The sequence below is a fragment of the Lissotriton vulgaris genome, chromosome 7 (assembly GCF_964263255.1).
Source record: "Lissotriton vulgaris chromosome 7, aLisVul1.2, whole genome shotgun sequence".
Lineage (NCBI taxonomy): Eukaryota > Metazoa > Chordata > Amphibia > Caudata > Salamandridae > Lissotriton > Lissotriton vulgaris.
In genome coordinates, this window is record NC_141695.1 from 1,432,423,508 (window position 1) to 1,432,437,101 (window position 13,594).

Consider the following 13,594-nt stretch of genomic DNA (forward strand, 5'->3'; position numbering starts at 1 on the left):
AGAGCTGGAGAGTAAAGCCTAATGCTTCGCAGCCCTGTATATTATCTACTGAGAACGTATGGCATACAATATTCTTATTAACTATAATAGCCACTCCACCACCTCTACCGGATGACCTATCTTTCCTATAAATGTTATAGGCAGAAGGAACGGCATTGGCCAAATCGGGAGAGGAAGAATCGGACAGCCACGTTTCCGTAATGCCATAATTAGATTGATACCCCTCCCATTTTCTGTCACTTCATTTATTTTAGTAAATATAATTGAAGTAGAATTTAGTCTATAACGTTTCTTGATTCACAGCTGGGACAACACTGGTGTGGTGATGTCCCTTTCGGACTCCCCGAAAACGTTGGACCTGTCAGAGTTGCAAATTTTCACTTTATAATTTAGTAATTGCGTGGTTCGGCCTGCTTGAAGAGGCTTGCAGTTATGTTTTTTTATATTATTTCCTCTTTAGGGCAACATTTGGTTAGATATATATATTTTTTTGTGTGTGTGTCCTGTTTCACAGGACCTCTGAGCAGTATGGATGTGTACGGAACAGATTCCAGTTTTCCCAGAGAATTGTAGGACTGCATGCATTGGTTGAAGAATTTTTCTATTTTGCTGAGCATTGTTGGGAAGCATGGTTTGGACATACATTGCTGCTTAGCACCGTTTACAGGACGGAGTGGATTTACAATGACATTTTTGTTTTGTTTCAGGTGGTCTGGATATGCATGATTTTGATGTTGTTCCTGTATTACAGGAAGGGGCGGGACAGTGATATGCATGTTATATCCTATGTCATATGAAGACATAGGACTGTATGACGTTGATCATTGATTTAATTTCCTGTTTCACAGGAAGGTGTAGGAAAACATGATTTAGGTGACTGATGTAATTTCCTATCTCAGGTAGTTGTAGGGTTGCACGCTTTGGATTCCATTTCTGTTTTACAGGGATTTGTTGTACTGCATGACTTGGATTTTGTTTCCTGTTTCACATGAAGATGAAGGACTGCATGGTGTGGATGGGTGACATAATTTCCTGTTTCGCAGAAAGATCTTGGACCACATGGATTGCATGGCGTTTATTTTGTTTCTCATAAGTTGTAGAAGAGCATAAGTTGGATGATGTATGCTCCATGTTTTATGTTTCGGTGCCTAAAATGCATGACCGTTTTTTGTTCCTCAAGTAAGAGCAATCACTTTAATGTTCTAACTTGGTGGAGGTTGTGTGACAAAGTGCTGTGGTGTTGTGTGTTTTGTAAAAGGATGCTGTACAGCATTGCTTGGTGACATGACGTGATCTTGTTTTCTTAGGACGTTTTGGTATTCCTAATATGCATGGTGTGGCTGTTTCTTAGTTCAAAGTTAGGTGATCTGGATAATGATCTAGAAAATTTTGAAGAGTCTTCTCAGCTCTGCCACCTGCTGATTCTGCAAACGTGTTATTCGTTTGACTGTTATCATTGACTTTTCAGGTGGTACTTTGGAAAGATCACTCGGCGCGAGTCTGAGAGATTACTATTGAATCAGGAGAATATTCGAGGAACCTTCCTTGTTCGGGAAAGTGAAACGACAAAAGGTGAGCAGAATTGTCTTCCAGTCCCTCGTCATTCGAGAAGTAAAGTGCCAAAGCCAGCGCTATATACAACTCTTCAAATAAACAAATAAATAATAAAATATGCTACATGGTCAGTCTCCATGTGCAACGTCTAAATGCTGCTCTCTTTAAGGCTGGAAAGGGCACATGTGAAAGATGGGCTGGTCAAGTATTTTTTTTCATTCACCCGCATCTCTTTATCCGTGGCACCGTGATATCATCATTCTTTACACCAGGAATGTTTTGTCCCACACTGAGCAGTGTTGGTAATGTTTCTTATACTGACAGCCCAGGCCAATGGTGTACTATCTGCCTTGAAATGTTTTCAGAGTATAGTTTCAGTACGTGGTAATAATGCAGCCATTTTAAACAGAACCATCTGTTCCTAGCAGGGATGCTATACTTCTAAACGGACAATGTCTCTTCAGAAATATTGAGATCAGTGGCACAAAATAGGCTTCAGATCAGTAATCCTTGCTTGCGCTCACTTTTCCCGCACTGGCATGATGCAGACTCCATCTTTTTCAATTCAACGCTTCCATTGTCCTGTAGCGGGAGGTTAGTGTTTCTCACAGACACACCTCAGTCCACAGTACCCTGTAGTCCTCACTGGGACTCATGAATTTACCCTAGACCACCCTCCATCTGACACTGAAAGATGCTAAATGTCAGACCCTGAGATATATGGGTGGGTGTCATTGCCATGCTCACAGCAAAAGGGACCCCTTAGACCCTGGGACTGGCTGTCTGTCACTCCCAGAGCTATCCCTGCTACATGCTCACGAGCAGTTTCTTGCTCTACCTGCCAGTCTATAGACCCCTAGATGACGGAATACCCTCCATTCACTTTGGGGTGAATACGGTCTCTGTGCTCCAAGAAGGTTGACTTTATCTCGTATACAGGACTAATTTCTCAAAGTAAGGTGGTACTTGTGTACTTTTCTCTGTGTCCTAACTCCTCCTTTTCATAGCAGAAACAATATAATCACCTACATTCCTCTTCACCTTTCTGACACACCTACTGTGAGTTATATAGAATACTCACTGGCTCCAGGGGCTGTAGAGATGCCCTTGAGACCTCAGGGGCGGCTCTAGGCTCATGGTGGCCCTGTGCAGGGAGCGTAGGTAGGGGCCCCGGAAGAGGGGTTCCGGGCCGGGCATAGCACGGAGGCCAGTGAGGGGGGGGGGGGGGGGTCAGGGTGTCTGGAAGTGGAACAGAGCCGGAGCCTGCCAAATCCCTGCCAGGGGCCGCCACGCAAATATGCATCCATCCTCAGAGGATTATTATATTAAGGATACATATTGGCGTGGTGGACCCTGGGGTTTGGTGGCCCTGTGCAGGTGCACAGCTTGCACATGCCTACGGCCGCCCCTGGAGACCTGCATGCAACAAGGCCTTTGCATAGAACACGATTCAGTTCTTCCTGATTCCAGTGGCAGAGAAGGGGAGTCCTGCACTGGCATTGTGGTACATCCCGCAGAGACGGCCCTCACATACTAACTATGCAGGGGCTTGAACGGCAGCGTGCAAGACCATCTGTAGCTTCCATCCTTGGGGAAAACCCGATACTGAATCCGCACCACGCCTGCCAGGCATGTCCACGTCCACCACCCCACAGAGCCTGCACCTCATGGGCAAACCCACTCCCACAGACAAGTTCTGTAACTAAGTACTAAGATGAAAGTAGCTGGCGAATGTTTGCTACACAAAAACAAGTAGCATTACGCTTTGTACACTTTTGTCGGCTTTCCACACACATTTTGTTTCAGCCGCAAGTAGGGAATGTTATGAGCACTTTTGCGACTTCACCCCACGCCCACCTGCGCACATGATTGCCACCTGGGATTTTTTTTATACCGGCATAGCCACCATTTTAAGATCTGTCTATGCAAAAATTAGTAAATTCACCCAAAGCTGACGTTTTTCCCCTTCTCTGTACTTACACCAGTAATTATAAGTAGAAAGCACTTTAATTATCAGTCAGGGGTCATAGGCAGCTTTAGAACACATTTTAAACTAAACTAAGATTGAAGGGCCATATTAAAAATGAAAACAGACGATTGTATTTAATTTCTAATGATAATCATGCCCCTGCAGAAACTTTAAACGTGAACAAACCCTACAGCTGCATTGCATTTCGAAGTCACCCCAACTCCTCAGGGGCAGCTTCTAAACAAGCAAGAGAACATTTGACATTCTTCTTCCAACTATCCTTTGAAAGGCATCGTGCCTAATATATTTGTGACAACGGCACACGTGCACTTGTTAGTGTGACACACAAGTTTTGAATCCGAAATGTGCTTGTCAGTATGATCCTTCCCAGTCTTGTCTCATGATGCACCTGTCTTCACTTCCTGAGCAGCCGCAGTGGGCGCTGGGTGCAGTTTCATAGTGTGGTTTCAGCAGCACAGCCAACTGCAGCTTCGCGCTGCTGGGAAGATGCGGAGAAACTGGGTCACAGGGCTGGGTAACCCATGGCAACGGGAGCTGGGCTGTCCTCCGCTTCCGATAGTGCCAGGGGGTCCTCGTGCTTCTGTGATGGGCACCAAAGGGATTCATGGCGGAGAGGGCAGTAGCGGAAGTGCTTGCTGCCGGCGCTGCGCGCTGCTCCACAACAAAAGCCTCCCTGTCACTTCGGAGAGATCTGTCCTCTGCAACTCTTTTTTTTTGTGCTGTGCATGAAAAGGGTTTTGAGGAAGGTTTTCATGATGGGAAGAAAATTGTGCCACAGGCGCGCGCGCAGCTGTGATTGACATATTACGTACTGTGCCACAGATGAGCGAGCTAAAAAACACCCTAATTCCCAGTTTAATATTGGTATGTGTGCTAAAATATATTGCTAACCTAGCACTGCATATATTGAATTGTAATTGCATTTATATAGCGCTTACAACCCCTGACGAGGCGTCAAATCGCTTTTTGGGGAGTAGCACGCTACTCCGGAACCCAAGAAGGATTAGTGTTGCATTAGTATAGTGAAATATGAAGGTAATTTGAGTGGTGGACAGGTTAGTCAGTTATTTGGATTCAGAAGGATAGCGGAGGGATAGAAGAGGAAAAAATTGTTTGCATTTATATAGCGCTTGTTACCCCTGCTGGGGTGTTAAAGCGCTTTTTTTGTACAGTAGCACGCTACTCCGGAACCCAAGAAGGATTAGTGTTGAATTAGTATAGTCAAATCTGAAGTTAATTTGAGTGGTGAATAGGTTAGTCCATTATGCTGAGGGATAGAAAATGGAAAAAGGTTTGCACTTATATAGTGCTTGTTACCACTGACTAGACGTCAAAGCGCTTTTTGGGGAGTAGCACGCTACTCTGGAACCCAAGAAGGATTAGTGTTGAATTAGTATAGTGAAATATGAAGGTAATTTTAGTGGTGGATAGGTTAGTCAGTTATTTGGATTCAGAAGGATAGCGGAAGGATAGAAGAGAAAAACATTGTTTGCATTTATATAGCGCTTGTTATCCCTGATGGGGTGTTGAAGCACTTTTTTTGTCTAGTAGTACGCTACTCCGGAACCCAAGAAGGATTAGTGTTGATTTAGTATAGTCGCATATGAAGATAATTTGAGTGGTGGATAGGTTAGTCCGTTATGCGGAGGGATAGAAAAGGGAAAAAGGTTTGCATTTATATAGCACATGTTACCCCTGATGGGGTGTTGAAGCACTTTTTTTGTCAAGTAGCCCGCTACTCCGGAACCCATAAAGGATTAGTGGTGAATTAGTATAGTGAAATATGAAAGTAATTTGAGTGGTGGATATTAGTCAGTTATTTGGAGTGAGAAGGATAGCGGAGGGATCGAAGAGGGGAAAAAGGTTTGCGTTTATATGGCGCTTGTTACCCCAAATGGGGTGTTGAAGCACTTTTTTTGGCAAGTAGCACACTATTCCAGAACCCACAAGGATTAGTGGTGAATTAGTATAGTGAAATATTTAAGTAATTTGAGTGTGCCAGGACAGCATGGAAATGGAAGGTTCTAACCCGCACCTTGTCCTGCTGCTGCGTAGAACGTCTCTGGTGTTGGGGAGGAGGATGGGCCGTACGGTTCCCGCGGCATCATCTTTGAAAGTTACTTTGAGGCAGTATGTCTGGTAAGTATAATTCTTTTAACACTGATGTGACAAGGTAGATCCTAAGTAAGCCATTATTGGATGACAGTAATGGAGGGTGCAACCTTAAGCGCCCATCTGCTGTCTACAGCTGACCTTATCGCAGTAAGCCTACAAAGCAATAACAAGAGAGTGTGCAGTTGCCTCGTAGAGGGACAACACAAGAGGCACTTTCAGGAACACCAAACAACTTTAAGGGAAACACGGGTGACCCTTATGCCACTCACTGTGGTGGTCAACGCTATGTGAGTTAACACACAACCTCTTTTGCCCACTTGGGGCAAAGTAAGTGGAGGTGACTGTTTCTCAAATAGGTATAGCAGCAGGGCAAGAGGAATTACTGATGGCAAACATGTAATCAAGCTTGCTAGCCTCACCCCTCTCTGTGATCTCACTAGTATAAGAGTGTGTTCTTCCAGGCTCGTTCTTCTTGTAACACCACAGGTGGCAACTGACCTGTGCCTATAGTCGCCTACTGTTCTTGTGCATCCCTTTGAATTCTTCTACTCATCTGAATGCTTTTTTTATGTTTCCTTCCTTCTCCTGGCATCTGTCCTGCCCCTCCGTTCCATTTTTGTCTCCATCTTACACAAAATCCCTTACTTGGTACAGAAGGAGTAACACTATAACTTTGCCCACAGGTGCCTACTGCCTCTCTGTCTCGGACTTTGACAGCACGAAAGGGCTTAACGTGAAGCACTACAAGATCCGGAAGCTGGACAGCGGGGGCTTCTATATCACATCACGCACGCAGTTCACCAGCCTGCAGCAGCTCGTCGCCTACTACTCCAGTACGTAACGGGGAGGATTGTTGTTGATCTAGTAGATAGACCAGCTATCATTGCTCAGCTGAATATATTTATTTGGGTTTGATGGTAGTGTGTGGTGCAAGGGGCATAGTGTAGTATATCCATTTTTCGAAACCTGCGCATAATTTAGTTCATGTGCTGATATTCAGTGGTGGAACTAAATTATGAGGTGAAGAAAAGTAATTATCATACTCGAAACCCAGAGAACAACAAATATGACTTATCTTGGCATTTCTTCCTGTACTGTTTCTATTGGATCAGAACCAAGTCTAAATTGCATATGGCTGGTATCTGTCTAGAGGTGCCTAGTGTGCAACCAGACAATCCACAGGAATGTAGCCCTGAGCAATTGCCAGCAACTGAGATTAAATCATACATTCCCCCTATTAGTGTTTTATATTTCTAAAGCTGCCGAAGCAAGGTGTGCAGGCCACAACATTTTTGGTATTCATTCTGCTCGTATGACTGAGATGCATGACCTGTTTTAGCTACAAGGTGGGTGGTTAAGTATGTGAAAAAGCACTACCAGAGTCTCATTGGTGCCCAAAGTATTTGGGAATGTTAAAATATTAACAGACCATTTAACTTTTATATACTTTTCGGCATTGCACTCTCTCATCTGTTCTTCCCTAATTTATTCTAGAACACGCTGACGGTTTGTGCCACCGGCTGACCAATGTTTGCCCAACTGCGAAGCCTCAAACTCAAGGTCTAGCTAAGGATGCTTGGGAAATCCCCCGCGAATCTCTACGCCTGGAAGTAAAACTAGGACAGGGTTGCTTCGGAGAAGTGTGGATGGGTGAGTTTACCTGTTAAAAATAAAATTACCCCAGTATTGGAACTTTCCTAGATTCCCATGCTTTTGTATCATTCCCCATCGTCGGAATGGGAGTCTCGGTAACAAAAATACCATAGCTGTAGGTACAAAAGAGAAAGGAAAAAGGCCTAGGCCTCATTCCCTTTTGTAGCATATCACCCTCTTTTTGTAAAGTTTACATAGTCCGACCAGAATGTTTGTGCACAATGTATAACGTCCGAGTTTGAATGCATAGTTAAGGTGAATTATCTGAAACCCTAGCAGCAAAAATCCATTCTGCATCTCTATTTCTCATGTCTAAAGATTGATTGATTTTTCTCGATTATTTTGAGTTTGCATGTTTCAGAAGTGGAAGATTTTCAAACTGTTGCACTGTTTTTCTGCTGTGTATGCTCACTGTTCGCTGGCTCTTTGTTAGTTATTTAACTTTTATGGTTTCTGTTGTGAATTCGGTCATGAAAATCTGGCTGGAGTTATCATAATAGAAACGCAGTGTCCCCTTTCTCCTGACCTTCCTGGTTCTACCTTGAAAACTTCACGTTGTTTTAATGTTGTTCACTGGAGAGAATAGGCATACTCCAGTCAAGGTTATTTTTTTTCAATGCCTTGTCTATATGTGGTCCAGTTGTAGATCATTTGGACGAAGCAATAGGATGCACATGGATTTTCACAGATGAGGGGAGAACAAATTATTTTCTTCTTTTAGCTAGCACCTCTTCTGTGCAGTATAGGTCTTCCCCATCTTTTGCAGATGCCATCTTTTTACTTTTGTGCAAGAATTTGTAGTGGCAATACAACATATTATTTTGTTAGTACTGTTAATTATGTGGATACCATATTTGTACTAAATGTACAGTCGATCCAAGTATGATAAAAATGTATTACCTGACACTAGGGTGACCACCAGACATGGAGACACTCTTGGCACTGATTGTAAACATTAAGACAAAAGGTCGCTTTTAATCCCTTGGGCGCGGCCGTGATTCTGCGCCTGTGCGGCCGTTTTAAAGAGTGGGCGAGTTCATGACGGCCCCCAGCCGTCATCATTACACGAGCACCGTGATGCATGACGGCTGGGGGCCGTCTTCAGCATGTAAGGGGTTAAGGACACATCTGAGGACGTCCGGCAATATTATAAAAGTAAGTAAACAGATGGTCAACACAAGTACAAGTCCAAAGAGGGTCCCGCTGGTTTCTGTTGTGCCACTCTGGAATTTCCATAGTGGGCTGCTTGCTGAGGGGCTTCTTTCGGTGTACAGGGACTGCCATAACCCAACCATAACAGAATAGGTTCATCCCGTCACTGCCTGGTGAAAGTATGGCTGGTTTGAACATTTTTCCCAGGGATGATTCTGGTTTCTAGCCCAGCCCTCCTGGCAATAGTATTGTGTGAGATAAATAATGGTTGTACTCGATTACTCCATACTGTTCAAAATAACTTATCTTCAGTTCCACATTCTGTCATGTCCTGCCAAAACTTTTATGGCATTCCAAATACGCTTAGCATGAAGCACATTCCTGGCACTTGTTGATTTCTTGTGCTTTTATTTTCTCCTCTTCTCTCTAATTAATTTTTGATGTCTGAGACCAAGGTTGGAATACAGCACTCACTTCCATGCTAACCCTTGGTCTACTCGAAGTTCTTTCGAAACACTTCAGAAACTCACAAAGTGCAGTTCACACCTTAAACATTCTTTCTTTCTAGCACCAAGTACATGCATTATTTTTACCTACTAGCAAGTACATTTAAACGTTAAAAGGTAGTCTGAGGAATGTTTCCGATGCAGTGCATCTTTATTTATGTCCTGCTACTATACCCTTAGGGCCAGAAGTAGCGGGATCTACCGGCCATTATAGGGCTGCTCCAACGTTGGGGCCTTTAACAAGGAAGGGGCATTTAATGTCCGGCAGAGTCCACTACTGAGGGCTTTAAGGCTATTAGACTGTTCCGCAGCTAGAGTGCAGAATGTTCTCATTTGTAAAACAGATCTCACAGAGCCTGAGGGGGTTGAAATCCCCCCCTCCCCCCGGGCTCCGTAGGGCCTTGGTTAAACATTGGAATGTTGATGCTCCGTGCTTCTACCGGCCATTAGAATCCAAGAGCATTTCATTGTTTTTAACCCCTTCGCTGCGGGGCTTTTTCACCTGCTGTGCATGGGGGCCACGTGCGGCGCTGCCGTGCTTGTGACGAGCTCGGATCGTCATGAGGCACAGTGGAGCTGTGCTCATGACGAGCGGTGCTCGTCACGGCCACACCTGTTTTGGAACGTACAGCACAGCGGGGAAATTATCCCCGTGTGTGAACGTTCCAACGGCCATGACGAGCTCAGTTCATCATGAGCACAGCTCAATCGTGCCTCATGACGGGCTGAGCTCGTCATGAGCATGGATAGTGTTAATGGGGCGCTCAACTTCCAATGTTCTAATTGTTCTTCAAACACGGACTGCAATCTAAGGGTTGGGGCAGAAGAGGGGCCTTGAACATTCCAAACTTGGTTGATCACTTGTTTGATTTCAAGAAAGAGGGTTTATGTGTGCTTCTCTTTAAAGGGAGAGATGTGCATGATCTTATCTATGACCATCCTACCATAGCTTTCCCTAGTTAGTTCTGTGGGAGTAAGGTGGAAGGCAGGCTGAATTCTTTCTCATGCCTTCAGCTCCCTGAACACTAGTGTGAGCAGCTGTTATGCAGTTTTGCAGCGTAAATCTTTTCTTGATGAACTTATTTGGCATTAGTCCGCCATCTGGTGGTAGGGTTTTGAATTCTCCTCCTGTTGTTTGGGTGTTGTTTGTTGTTACCTCTCAGTGTCTTGTCCATCCCTCTCCTGAAGTCATACACAAGTCCCGAGGGCCGTCTGTGCATGGTTGGCATCTCCCGATTTCTTTTTGTCCTTGTGATTTTTGATTTTCCTTGTATTGCAGAAAACAAGTGGCAGCTTTCACGGACACAGATAATTCTAAACAGTCCAAGAAAAATAACGACAGGTGTTTACCCTGCCAGGGCCGGCTCTAGGCTCATGGTGGCCCTGTGCAGGGAGCGTAGGTGGGGGCCCCTGAAGAGGGGGTCCAGACGGGGCGGAGAGAGGAAGAGTTATTTAGAAAGAGAAGTAGAATATACAGAGGTGATATAGAAAATTCAGTTCCCCAAGGCTCCTTGGAAGGTGGGGGCCTCGGCAACTGTCCTCTTTGCCAATGCTTCATGACATCTTAGGCTGCAGGTGTCACACATTCGTATATGCACGTGCATTCTCCTGCTGCTAGGACCGCTGCTGTCATACTGTGTCAATGCATGCATAGACATTGGAGTGACGGTCGCTCTCCTCTACAGTCGATGAGGGTAGCAGTGGTTTTGTCACAATATTTCACTACATCCGTGAAGATATTACTGTTGCCTCCGACCTGTTGTGGCTAGGTGTACCTGTTACAGGTTGCACCGCTCTTGTAAATAGTCTGAACACCTAGCACAAGTAGTTTCTTCTTCAACTGCTGAAGGTGAACTGAAGCTGCCAAAGTCTGTTTCTGTGTTCACTCTGTACCTGCTTGGCAGGTGCACTGAGTGACTGACATAGTGTCTGCCGATTCATGCTCCTCACAGGATGATTTGGAATATTAAAGCTTTACACATTTATGCAATGAGAAGAATCTCATTAACTCATAGGCACAAGAGAGCTAAAGTTGTCTCAGCTAGACTATTTGCATAAAGTCTTCTTCCAAAAATGTCACAGAAGCCGTGGTGGCTGTTCCAAGTATAAAAACAGCACAACAGAAGCAGTTCTTTCTGTATTGGATATACAGTAACAGCGGATGCCCTGCATAGGTCCAGGGGAGATTGCAAAATGTGTATGAAACAGAACACACATTCAGATGTAAATGAAACTAATTAACATAAGTCAGTGGCAATCTTAAAACATCTTCAAGGGATTCGACCCTCCTGGACGTACTTGGACACCCCTGTTGTCAGCCTAATTACCCGAGAAGTGGTGCACACATAGCCTGATGGCTGAGGTGTCGCCTGCACAAGGTGCCCACAAATTGTGGCAGAAGCAGCTGTAGCAGCATCAGATGTGCAAAACCAGCAGGAATGAGGAAGATCCGGGGCTGCATGCACAGGCTACAACGAAACTGAAGACTGTGACTGTAGCTGTCACGAGTGCTGCTGCACGAGACGAAATTACATATTCTTAGGTTTATGCTTCCCGCTCTTTCTTTAAGTTTGGACCATTTATAAAATAGTTCTGCTTCTTATTGTTTGTGGAATAATAGGAGTGCTCCTTTATTCTGTCGCTCTGGTACCCTTCTCTAGGTGTTTGCTTACAGCAAATGTACACATCCTTTACACAACAAATGCCACACTCCTAACGAATATACTGTCCTTTCCGCATAGAGTCCAGTTAAATGATACACAACAAACTGCTTAACATACACAGGCTCACTGTCAGTGTCAGGGCTTGGAACTGGTCGGAACTAAGTGACAGTAAAATTGGAAGCCGGGGTCGGAGGCCGCCAAATCCTGCTAGGGGCCGCCAGTGCCACGATGAATCATTCCGATCCTGGATCCGATCCTCGTCGTGGCGGCCCCTGGGGTTTGGCGGCCCTGTGCAGGTGCACACTTTGCACATGCCTAAGGCCGGCCCTGACCCTGCCTGACATAAGGTTTCTATCTCCAATGAGTTGGAATTACCCATCCCATTTTGTCTTAAATAAGAGAGCCTACATTGTTCTTCTAAGAAGTAGAATCAAATTGTACCCACTCTAGAATCAATGGGATGTATTTGGGCAGAAACTATTGGAGAAAACTAGTCCCATTCTTTCATACGTAACTCTGTGTCGTTTCTGTAGTTAAGGGTAGCACATGTTGCATTTTCGGTGCAGAAGGTAATTAGTAATTGTTTTGCAATTTCTTTGCACCATTAGTCTTCAACATGATCTCTATGGGAAAAAATAACTTTAACCTTCCATTATGAGGGTATTGCAAGTTACTGAGTCTCTGACCATACCGAGGCTCACAGCCACAGAACAAGGTGACTTGCATATTCTTGTGTATGGCTGTTACCATGTTATTCTTTAAAATGTATGCCTCTTACCTGCTTTCCTAACCACATTCTGTCCACTGCATTCTCCCAAAATACATGTTGTTGGATAAAATGACTGCACAAGCTGAAGATGTTAGACGTGGCAAGGTGCCACTTGGCATCTATGGAATAGTAGTTTAAAGCAAAAACAAAACCACTGTTGGAGAATAAAACAAGTTTGTGCCAAAACGACAATAAAACTGCATCAAAACATCCATTGTCATATCTACCAAAGCAATAATTCTAAAACACGTATCTCTACATTGTCCTAAACATCATATACGCAATATAGCAGACATCCCGGATAATGCCAACCTCTAATATGTATTTGTCCTCGTTCCAACATTTTCCACGGACATCCACACATACCATAAAGGCCAAGTAAGGTTCCAATCCAAAATTGCAAGTGCATATCACCCATGGTTCAAGATTGGCTCAATAATAAACTCTCTTGTTGCTATGTGCCTTCAGGTGAGTCTCCATATCTCCATTCATGATGCTTACCCTCTCAGGTCCTCAACGTTCACACGTCCATCCAGCTGACATCTGATCAAACAACCCACAATTCGTCCTGGAGGGTCCCCAAAAGCATTATCCTTTGAAGACTGGCCAGATGCCACCACCGCTAGTGACTTTACTTCCACTCCTTATCTTTTCCCAAATAAAAGAGCAAAACTGATCAGCTCAAATGTAACTAGCGATTCTCTCTCGTGCTATCCTGCGTATGGCAAATTTAGAGCGTGATGCAGGACACATGGCAATTGAAAGTGCAGATGACATAGACCAGCCAGTTGGTTCCACCAACACTATTTGGCCTAACCCCATGCACATTTTTACCCAGTTGTGGAGTTGAGTCATCGTAAATGTATGGAGGAATGACCAGTACAACGTTTACACCCAAATCCAAGTGGACCGTGTTTCTGTAGTAGAAGGTAACTGCATTCAAAGTAGTTATTGTAGGTTGTTCAGAGCCAGAACACTTTGAGATGAATAAGTGCATAACTTGAGCTCTATAATAATAATAATTCATTCTTTATTCGGATGACAACCCATCCATAAAAAGATACAATGCGGCAGACCTAAAAATACAAACAGATTAAAGTACACAGCAGGTTAAAACAAAGCAAGTTACTAAACCCACAAATCTAAGGTTATGTACCCCATCCCACCAATATAACCTCAAATACAAAGCAAT

General features: G+C 44.2%; 1 protein-coding gene across 3 annotated transcripts in view; it reads left to right on the plus strand.

Moving 5' to 3' along the window:
• The window catches only part of SRC (SRC proto-oncogene, non-receptor tyrosine kinase), a 257,634-nt gene that overhangs the window by 207,741 nt on the left and 36,299 nt on the right, over positions 1 to 13,594 (plus strand). For all 3 annotated transcript variants that reach the window (XR_015297608.1, XM_086932231.1, XM_086932230.1), the window contains 3 exons: positions 1,469 to 1,572; positions 6,343 to 6,492; positions 7,154 to 7,309. Coding sequence is in view for 2 of the 3 variants with exons in the window: in XM_086932231.1 (XP_086788357.1) it covers positions 1,469 to 1,572; positions 6,343 to 6,492; positions 7,154 to 7,309 (410 nt within the window). In the remaining variant the exon portion in view is untranslated. The remainder of the gene's footprint in view (positions 1 to 1,468; positions 1,573 to 6,342; positions 6,493 to 7,153; positions 7,310 to 13,594) is intronic.